This window comes from Toxorhynchites rutilus, chromosome 2 (assembly GCF_029784135.1).
Source record: "Toxorhynchites rutilus septentrionalis strain SRP chromosome 2, ASM2978413v1, whole genome shotgun sequence".
Classification (NCBI taxonomy): Eukaryota; Metazoa; Arthropoda; class Insecta; order Diptera; family Culicidae; genus Toxorhynchites; species Toxorhynchites rutilus.
Genome location: NC_073745.1, coordinates 157,678,451 through 157,689,511, shown reverse-complemented (window position 1 = coordinate 157,689,511; position 11,061 = coordinate 157,678,451). Strand labels below are relative to the sequence as shown.

The following is an 11,061-nucleotide window of genomic DNA, read 5'->3' as shown; positions in this document are numbered from 1 at the left end:
CGGATTACCAGTCTAGCGATTACTTTGAAACTGTTCAATGGTCCATCTTTAGCTCCGCAATTTTCGAGATAACTCATTAGTAAGTTAAGGCAGCTCTGAATAGAACCGATAAAAAACCACGTGGAATCAACTGAAAATGATGGATTCATAGTTCATTCTTTTTTCTCGCGCGTACAATACACAAGCTGGCGATGCACTGATCATACTGTATGTTTATTATTATATGTTTGGTCCACCACCAATATTAATTCATATTTCTAATAAACAAAACCTTAAAACCACTTAAGGGTAACTATTTCAACCTACATTCGGCAACCCATAAAAACAACAACAATGTGTGCGCGTCATGTAAATATACACAAGCGCCTCTACCAGACGGCACTGACGTCCAGAAGAGTCATCAACGAACACGGTTTTTCCCAAAAGCAGACAAGATTGGTGCAGGCAACGAGTGCTGCGGCCACAAACAACTTAAATTGTGATGGGCAATATACAGAAGCGTTTGATTGGGTGGTGGACAATCAACCAACAAATGTGCAGACTAAGGATTAAGGGCCGATTCTTCAACATCAGCATCACCGCACAACCCTAACATTGGAAGTCCAGGCGATAACAAAGACGAATTCTACACGCAGCTGGAACGCAAATATAACCGCTGCCCAATGCGATGATCGGAAAAATACGGGAACCCTATCAGAGTTGCGTATATACTGAGAGAGAGAACGATAAGTTGAGTTTTTTTTAATCCAAAATATTTATTTTTATTAATATATATTTTTATTAAGGCGTCAGCCTGAAGGGGTCGGGAGTTCAATATTTCGACAATGTTTGCCTTACAACTATGTTAGTAATATGTAACCGATTACTCGCGGTGTCGGCTCGAGGTTAGTATTACAAGTGTTCTCATAATTGGGATGTTGCAGTCTCCAATGCTCTGTACGTGTGCCCGACACGGGATACTTCCTATTGGGATGCAGATTGATTCCTATTGGGATGCTATTGATCAGCAACATCCCCTAGTTTGTACCCCATACTCTGTCTGTGCTGTATCTTTCTCGACTCGTGGAATCCAGGATAGAATGGTTACTAGCCGGCAGAATCATCAACTCGTGTAGAGTTGCCATGAGTGGTACAATCCTCAGCTTTTGGTGAATGATCAGTGGGATGCACAACCTTCGGTCCATATATATGTAAAGAGTATGTGTATGTATTGCCGCGACTAAGTAAAAGTTTATCGACCGGATAGGAGGGATATGATACAGGGATACAACGGAGAAAACATCATTAAACGTTGACATCGGCGTTTCTGAGGAACAGGTATAGATGAAGCAGAAGATCAGGACCACGGCTACCTAAGATATCCCGGACGAGATATCCGATTGTCTCCCTTGTGCCCTCAATGCTCTGGAGAACTGAGAGCGGGCAGCATGGAACCGGATACACGACCAAACAACATGTTCGATGTCGTGGTAGTCATCGTCACAATCACCAAGATTGTTTGCTGCGAGCCTTAAAGATGCGCGTTTAGGTTGTAGTGATTGGGCATAAGCCGAGATATCACGCGAATGAAGTCACGGCCTACATTCAATCCCTTGAAACATGCATTCGTCAAGATTTTAGGAATAATCGTGTGTAACCAACGACCGAACTCATTGTTGAGAACAGCAGTGCGAGCCCCTCGTTTTACTTGCTGCTATTGACAGCTGCAACCGCAGCTTACTTCACGCTTATCTATACAAGTCTACGAAGGTCTACACGCGCTACAGCAACAGCCATTTTTGACTAGATTTTTTCACTTGAATTCGAACTACTAACATATATAGATTGTTCAAATGAAATCATTGTTAAAACGTTTTTCCGGTGTTTATTTTCACTCGTGGACATAACTCTCGTTCGTTCAACACTCATCTTCACTCCACATGTGCTACCATGGATTGCCTCTATTGAGCTGAGACTGTCTGAAGAAATAAAATAATGATCGATGGGCAATGTTTCAATGATCCCTAGAGCATAGTATATCGCACCCTGCTCAGCGAACAAGGATCTCTGAGTTTAGAAGAGGCACTGAAATTTTCTTTGAAGATGCCGAAGCCAGTGGACCCGTTTATGTGTGAACCATCAGTAAAGAACATTTTATCAGATCTAACTTTCCCATATTCGGCGGAATAAAATCGGAGCGTAGATAATCCTCGATTCCATGGATTTTTTGATAAGTTGAGTTTGGGTCTAATTTCTCGTTTGGTTGTTTACATTTTGAAATATTTTCCGTCAGCATATCTGCTTTGATTGGGAGCGTTGACTACTACGTACGTGGGGCTAGTTTTGCTTGCTATATGAAGCGGATGAACGTACTTTATCAGTTAAACAATATTTCAGAAATAAACAAGAAAAACCTTTTCATTGCGCTTAGTGGAACTATCATTTTTGACGAGATTGAGCTTTTTTACCCTGAGGTATTTATTATTTCATGCGCGTGTGCAGGGTGTTGGTGAACCTGCAGAAACCTACGAATTAGCATTAAAATAACTTGCCACTTACTGTGGATTTGGTGAACATAAGGACGAGGCCGTTAAAGATAAAATAGTTTTTGGATTGAGAGATCAGGACGCATAAATTACTCATAACGTTGGAGAAGTTTGAGCAGATGGTGATTGGGGCGGAGTTAGCGGCGTGCCGTGCGAAAGAATCGCCAAATAGATCGCTATCCGTATACAGATCAACCGGGAACTAGCTGTTCAGATCGCCGTAGTCAGGGTAACCCTCATTAGAACGTGATTTGCAACTTTTGCAATTTAAGAGGACATGTGAAACTTGAGATATCGTGTACGCCAGTAAAAAAAATGTGTTTGAAGTTCATTGTTCTGGCCGTACCAGGTTAGATACCGCATCACTAAAATGGCTCTATCTATAATAATAGGATTTTAATTTTTAGGAATTATATCTTCAGCTTTCGCTTATAATCAGATAAGAGTGTATAGATCACGTTGGCCATGCTTCACTGTCAATTTTTCGTAAATTTGGAAAAATGTCGTCGAACGAAAAAGAACGTCGTGAATTAATCCTGCGCACTCATTTCGAGAATCCGGAGTTGTCACATCGGGACATCGGTAAGATGCTGGGAATCCTCCAATCCACGGTCAGCAGAGTACTAAAACGATACTTCGAGAACCTAACCATCGACCGGAAGGTGAAGAACGGCAAAAATGGATGCTCCGTCAGTGAAAAAGATCACAGGCGCGTAGTTAAGCAGTTTGGACGTGATCCGAGAAGTTCGGTCCGGGATGTCGCCAATAAGCTGAATTTGTCAAGTTCATTCGTCCAGCGGACCAAGCAGCGGGAGGGCCTGCGTACATACAAGGTTCAGAAGGCTCCTAACGACGAAAGGCAAAACATGGTGGGGAAGACGCGAGCCCGGAAGCTGTACACCGAAATGCTGACGAAGCCGCATTCCCTGGTAATGGACGACGAAACCTACGTCAAAGCGGACTTTCGTCAGCTGCCGGGCCTGTTGTTCTTCTCCGCAGAGGACAAATTCAGCGTTCCGGAGGAGATTCACAAGCAGAAACTATCCAAGTTTGCCAAAAAGTACATGGTGTGGCAAGCGATCTGCTCTTGCGGAAAGCGGAGCGCCCCCTTCGTGATGACCGGCACGGTAAACGGGCAGGTTTACCTTAAGGAGTTCCTACAGAAGCGCTTACTACCACTATTGAAGCAGCACGAGGGCCCGACCATCTTCTGGCCGGATCTCGCTTCGTGCCACTATTCAAATGACGTGTTGGAGTGGTACGAAGCCAACGGGGTCACCTTCGTGCCAAAGGAAATGAACCCGCCCAACGCGCCGGAGCTTCGCCCAATAGAGAAATATTGGGCGATTATGAAGCAGGCCCTCCGGAAGAACCCAAAAGTTGTCAAATCGGAGGACTTCAAGAGAAAATGGATTTCTGTTCAAAAAAAACTACAACCTGACGTTGTACAGAACCTTATGGACGGGGTAAAGAGGAAGGTGCGAGCATACGGGCTTGGGCTCGAAGTATGAATAAAAAGAAAATGCCAAAAGTTGTTTAATAGTTTTTATTTTACTGTCTACTGGGCGAATTTCTACAGCGTTTTTTCGGTGATGCAATTTGATGTGACACACCCTTTATCTAGGGTATATTCTTGAATGCCTAAACTTAAAAAATATGAAGAAAAAAACTATCAGAATGGTCAAAGAAATTTGTTGTAATCAAGGGACTTTACACTTACAATCGACTACCGTAAGGGGCATCATCAAGTGCGGCTGTATTTCAAGAAGTCATGGACTAAATTTTAATGGATTTGAAGCATATGTACTGATTGCAGGAAAAACCAAAAAGGAATGTTTGTCAAATTTGTATCTGGTACATGCTAGATTGCAAAAAGCTTATTTAATAATAAACTTCAAAAAATGCTTTTTTTTGTCAATTCTATAACTTATCTTGGACATTTAGGCACAGAAGAAGGACTTCTTCCATCTCCAAAGAAATTATTAACTATTGAAAGAGTCAAGGTTCCTACAGATATCACGGAACTCAAAGCATTTTAAGGTTAATTAGTTTCTGCAGAAGATTTGTTCCACACTTGTCAGCTAAATTGACACATTAAGGACCGGAAAGAAGACTGTAAGACTTACGCCTGGGACCGCACGTATAGGGGCAAACTTGTACGCTTCATTTGTTCGGATTCCACGGATGAGATCGTTTCCCTCGGTGTGGATAAGACGAATGCGAGTTCATTTTTAAAAGTCCTCCGTATAACCCTAGTAGCAACGGGCAGGCGGAGCGGGTAGTATGAGTAACGAAAGATATACGAAAGAAATTTCTTTTGAATCTGTTGTGTTTCGGCGTTGGAGTGAAACGCGTAACTCACAAACAACAAATTAAAATAACTTTATTAGAACGTTATGACAATACAAAAAGCGTCTAACTCGTGGTATTGCAATCTCATGACTAACAACAATGAAGATGACAGTTCTCTTGCCGCCGACCCATCCGTCGTAGCATCTGTCAAACCTGACTACTGTCAGTTGACGAGCCGTTGTGGTATAATCGGTGGGGGGCTACCCAACACCTCCCCCCTTTTAGAAAAGGTGGTAGGGATCATATCTCGCAGGAAGTCTTCGAGTCCTCGAAGATCTGCGAGCTGCTGTTGGTTGTTGCAGTTGTCTAGGGAGATTGCGTTGTCGTTGAACACTGGCCTGCGGCGGGAATTCATCCATCTCTAGAGGAAGAGAAGGCCGCTCCTCCTGCACGGGTGTCGGACTCTGTAGGTTCCAGGAGTCCAACAGGATACTCAACGGAGCTTTTGCTGGTTCGGTCGCAGGCAGTTTATTTTCGGAATGATGACGTGTTCGCAGCTGATTGCAGTGGGACCTTATCATGGTTTGCTTCCCAGGCAACCAGACGTTGTACATGACCTGGCCAATGCGTTCGAGCACTTCTCCTGCTTCCCAGTGCCACTTGTTGTTACGGAACACTTTGGCCCAGACGAGGTCCTGACGGATGTAGTTTCTTGGTTTCGCACCATGCCGCCGGTCAAACTGCTGATCTTGCTTGGAGTTTTCGAGTTTGTGCGCCGGAGTCGGTGGTCGAAGCAGCTCTAACGACGTGCGAATTCGTCTGCCAAGCAGAAGTTCGGCAGGAGACTTTCCTTCCGGAGCAGTGCGACATGATGTGGACCTGTAGCATTGTAGAAAAGTGTTGATGGCATCTTGCAGCGTTTCCCCTCCGGCGGTTATTTTCTTCAACGTCCTCTTGAAAGTGTCGACGAATTTTTCCGCGAGGCCATTCGACTGCGGATGGAAGGGAGCGGTCTTCAGGTGAAGAATGGCGTTAAACTCGCAGTAGGCCTCGAACATTTCGCTGGTAAACTGCGTCCCGTTGTCGGTAATCAGTGTCTCCGGGGACCCGAATCTGGCGGAAATGTCACGGAGAATGCGAATTGTCGCTGCAGAAGTGATGTCTTTTGTTCTGACCACCTCCGGCCATTTGGTGTAGGCGTCCACTAGGATCAGAAAGTACCACCCATCCATAGGACCGGCGTAGTCGAGATGAAGTCGTTGCCAGGGTTTCTCCGGGACTGGCCACGACTCGAGGTTGGTTTTACGATCCGTTTTCGCCACACTCGAACATTCGTTGCACGTCTGCACCAGCCTTTCGATGTCCTTATCGATATGGGGCCAGTAGACGTACTGTCGAGCAAGGGACCGCATACGTTCGATACCGGGATGACCTTTGTGCAGCTCCACGAGAGCCTTCTTTCGGAGAACGGATGGTAACACCAAACGTTCGCCGTACATCAAGCAGCCAGCGGTGATGGAGAGGGACTCGCGACGCTGAAAGAACTCTTGAATGTGCGGATCTGTGATGCTCGTTTTCTTGGTAGGCCACGTGGTGTTGACGTGCTTGATCACCTGTTGCAGGGTTTCATCTATGCGGGTTTTGGCTTGAACGGTCTTGAACGAAACTGGTAGGGCTTCCAGGGATTGGTTCATGATGCTGCGGATGGTGCTCTCGAACTCGATGTTGGCTATAACATAGTCCTCTTCCGGACGAACATGGCGATTGATAAGGCGGGACAGGATGTCCGCGTGTCCGAAAGCATCTGTCGACACGTAGTGTATGTCGAAATCGTAGAGGAGCAGTGTCGACGCCCATCTCTGGAGCCGGTTGGCGGTGTACGTGGGGATGCCCTTTTTCGACCCGAATATGGCGAGCAAAGGCTTGTGGTCGGTCTCGAGCACGAAACGCCGTCCGAATATCATCCGGTGGAATTTGGTCACGGCGAATATCAAAGCCAAGCCCTCCTTTTCGATCTGGCTGTAATTACTCTCCGCTGCTGTCAAACTGCGCGAAGCGTGGCAAATGGCTTTCACGGTGCCATCCGGAAATTTGTGTGCGATCCGGGCACCCAGACCAACGGAGGAAGCATCTGCCGACACAACTAATTCAAGTTTCGGGTTGTAGTGCGTCAACAGAAGCGGGGACTGAAGAATTTCTCGAAAACGGTCGAACGACTTCTGACAAGCTGGTGACCATTCGAACTTTTCTCCTGCCTTCAACAACTGATCCATGGGGTGTCGAAGGGAGCGCATCTCTGGAACGTACTTGCCATAGTAGTTTACTGCGCCAAGGTATGCGCGCAACGTGGTGACGTCGTGCGGAGCTGGCATGTTGACAACCGGAGCAATCTTGTCCGGATCTGGACGAATTCCATCGCCATCGAGGATCTGTCCGAGATATTTCACCTGCCGCATGTGAAAGCTGCATTTCTCTATGCGGACAGTGAAGCCGAATGCTTGCAGTCGTTGCAACACAAGGAAAAGGTTGCGCCGATGTTCCTCTTCCGTTCGACCTCCCACTACGATGTCATCCAAATAACCAACGGTACACGGTAAACCAGCGAGCATCGTGTCCATCAGCTGTTGGAATGCTCCGGGGCAGATTTGATGCCGGGCGACAAGCGGGTGAATTGAAAGAGGCCTTTGTGGGTGTTTATGGTGAGCAGCGGTTGACTCTCCGGATCGACCTCGACCTGTAAGTAGGCATCAGAAAGGTCGATGTGGCTAAACACCCGACATCCGGACATTTTGGCGAATATATCTTCGGGTAGCGGTAGAGGGTACTGATTCGGCTCGAGTACGCTGTTCAGGCCAGTCGAAAAATCAGCACAAATCCGGACGGTGCCATTGGGTTTCCGGACCACTACGATTGGTGCTGCCCATTCAGCGAAATCCACCTTCTTCAGAATGCCCAGATTCTCTAAGCGACAAATCTCGTCCTCTACCACACCTTCCATGCAGTACGCTACCGGACGCTTCGGCTTGAAAACTGGTTTCGGATCGCCTTTCAGGACCAGCTTGACGGGAGCCTTCTTGCAGAGACCCATCTCGTTAGTGAAAACTTCGGGGAACTGAGTATGGAGGGTAGCCAGCGTCTGACTTGGTTGAGTGCTGACCTGGTTGCAGAACGATGTGATTGGCTGGTTCCACAACCCAAACAAATCCATCCAGTCAATTCCTAGAATGTCGAGACTGACGTTAGGAGCGGCGACGAAACACTTACCCCCTTTTGTGACTCCATTGAGGGAAATGTTGCACCACATCTCGGCAACAAGATCGAGTGGCTCTCCGGAAGCTGTTCGCGCGGTGCAAACCATTGGTTTCGTGTGGGGACGACCGAGTTTGATCCACGATCGGTGCGAAATTATCGAAATATCGGACCCTGTGTCCAATTGTAGGCGAAGGAGTACGTTGTTGACCTGGAGCTTGACGAATTTCCGACCCTGGATGATGTTTCGGATTGTCACCGTCTTCGTCGACGGTTGCTTTTTCTTCTTCCTAGATACCGTATTTGCATTGGATGAAGACCTTGATTGAAAGCAAGCACAATAACCTGCTCGATGCCCAACCTTGCCGCACTCGTTGCATTTTTGGTCTCGAAACCGGCAGTCCTTGTTGTAGTGCATGCCCCCACATGACCAGCAGGGCGTCTTTGGTTGCTCACGTTGATTGGAAGAACTCGATGCTGCAGACTGATGCTTCGATTTCGACCGCTTCTCGTAAACAACGGCATTCACCACGGACGACGGATTTTCCACCAACACGGTGTCCTGTTTCAGGTTGATGAGGCTGTTACACTTATCCACGACTTGCTGTAGCGTCAGATTGACGTTCTCGTTCAGCTTGTTGATGAGATGCATTCTAACCTCGGTATCTTGATTTGACTTCAGACCACAGACGTAAATAAGACATTTGAACTGCTCTTCAGTTAATTCCGAAAGTTTGGAATCAACACATGCCTTGTTCACCTTGCACGAGTATGCCAGGTAATAGTCACTCTCCTTCTTGGTGAGCTGGAGACAGTTGAATCGTCGGCGGAAGATGGAAACTGTCGCTCCGAATAGTGACTTTAACCTATCGACGGTCTCTGTGAACGTAAACTCACGAGCGAGTCTCGGCAGAATGAAGCTATTGTAGCGCTCGTGGTCGGGTGGGCTAAGCTTTCGCAGGAGTAATCGCACTTTCGCTGCGTCATCGAGCTTCCGGGCGTCCTTGTCAAAAAGGTCGACATACCTGGAAAACCATGCGTCGAACGTGTGTCCATTGTCTTTGTCATACACGAACTCCGCCATGTTGCTCGAAAGCGAGTCCAGCACCCTTTCGTCGTAGGAAAGATTGCGGATGGCAAGCTGCGTGGCGCTTTGTTGCTGGAGAATTTGCGTCATTAGCAGCTGTTGGTTGGAGAGAATTTGCAGCACCTGTTCCTGGATGTTTGGTGGTTGCTGCTGCTGCGGCTGCTGCTGCTGTAGATGATGGGCATTGTTCTCCGCCATCGCGATTTTCTCCTGACCACGTTTTTCGCGAGTACTTTTTCCGGACTATCACGCACGATTTTTCCGCGAAAACTTCCACCTCCTCGTCGCCAACTGTTGTGTTTCGGCGTTGGAGTGAAACGCGTAACTCACAAACAACAAATTAAAATAACTTTATTAAAACGTTATGACAATACAAAAAGCGTCTAACTCGTGGTATTGCAATCTCATGACTAACAACAATGAAGATGACAGTTCTCTTGGCGCCGACCCATCCGTCGTAGCATCTGTCAAACCTGACTACTGTCAGTTGACGAGCCGTTGTGGTATAATCGGTGGGGGGCTACCCAACAGAATCCTTTGACGAGATCATTTGTTGATGATGATTGAATTACTTATTTTTTAGCTAGATGCGAAACAAGTATTTGTAACTTGTTTCGCATTGGATGAGAGGTTTCCATCGGAGAAATTGTTGAGCTTTAAGCCAACGGGTCTAGTGGATTTTTACACCCTATACAAGGCTATCAAAACTATCTCGATCTAGAGAAATCTTCAGGCTCAAATGTACCTGAAAAGAAGGAAAATAATTCAATATTTATCAGTACGTCCTCTTATGATCCATTTCGCAATTTGACGCTAGGGGATTGGATTTGGTATAAAAATAATGACAAGCAGGCTGTTGAGTAATGGGTGGAGGCGAAATATGTCAAATAAGTTTCAACTTATGTTTTTGAAATTTCTTTTAGTAGGTACAACTGCAATGCCCACCGGAATCAACTAAAGATTGTGTGTCGATACAATGAGAAAAAAGGAGAAGATAATCGGTAATCTTTGAGGAAGAATTCATAGGGTTTCCAGACGAAGAAAATGGAGCAAGAAGGAGCTATCAGCGAGTCGTTGGGAAAGCTACAGAAGGATCAAGAAAAATAATGCGAGGATGAAAGCAGTGTTAGCAGTTAGAGGAATCCTAAGTACAAAAAAAGGGAATTTATCGGATAATTTTGAAATGATTGAGAATTTACGATTGCTGATTATATCGAATAACGAAAAGTTTATATTATTAGAGACGAATGAACTCTCAGAGTTTAAAGTCTCTTTAATTCAATACCGTTACCGTTATATTATTGACGAATGTTTAAAATTCTAAATTATTAAAGTATAGGTTGTATATCTAGATTATAATTGCTTGTTCAGAATTCATTTGTTTATTCAGACGTACCTTTAGTTTAGAAATGTATTAACAATGTTTAATCTAAAGGAGGGAGGATTGTGATGAGCGGGAAAATGATTGTACCCTATCAGAGTTGCAAAAAACGAAATGTGTGTATTGAGAGAGAGAAATATACCCCTTGTGTTCGGGCATTTCACTCACAACATGACATCAAGATCATCATCGGGGATTTCAATGCTAAGATTGATAAAGAAGAGTTCAACACGCTATTTTGTTATATACAGCGCACAAAACAGCATAAGACTCATCGATTTCGCCACCGAGAAAATGGACTTACGAAGCACCTTCTTTCAGCATAAATTTCTCCATCGATACACCTCGAGGTCACCAATTTGAACAGAATCCCAGATCAACTATGTTCGGATAGATAGAATCTAACGAGGCACCACTATTCAATAATGATTAAGATGCGTCCAAAATTCTTCGTTTTATACAACATTAAGTACCAGTATATCTGCGAATGTACAATTTTTTCGCAGTTGAAGCAAGCAAAAGTCGCC

The 11,061-nt window shown here is 45.5% G+C and overlaps 2 protein-coding genes across 2 annotated transcripts; both read right to left on the bottom strand.

Annotated features, from left to right (window-relative positions):
- Window positions 1-5,098: 5,098 nt before the first annotated feature.
- On the bottom strand, window positions 5,099-7,426 carry LOC129766267 (uncharacterized protein K02A2.6-like). The gene has a single exon (XM_055766784.1). It carries the CDS (start codon window positions 7,424-7,426, stop codon window positions 5,099-5,101), a length of 2,328 nt encoding a protein of 775 aa, XP_055622759.1.
- An 8-nt stretch (window positions 7,427-7,434) lies between these two features.
- Window positions 7,435-9,351, bottom strand: LOC129766266 (uncharacterized protein K02A2.6-like). The gene has a single exon (XM_055766783.1). It carries the CDS (start codon window positions 9,349-9,351, stop codon window positions 7,435-7,437), a length of 1,917 nt encoding a protein of 638 aa, XP_055622758.1.
- Between the last annotated feature and the right edge of the window lie 1,710 nt (window positions 9,352-11,061).

Coding starts and splice junctions, on each gene's coding strand:
- LOC129766267 (XM_055766784.1), bottom strand. CDS start 7,426: ATGCTCGCTGGTTTACCGTGTACCGTTGGTTATTTGGATGACATCGTA.
- LOC129766266 (XM_055766783.1), bottom strand. CDS start 9,351: ATGGCGGAGAACAATGCCCATCATCTACAGCAGCAGCAGCCGCAGCAG.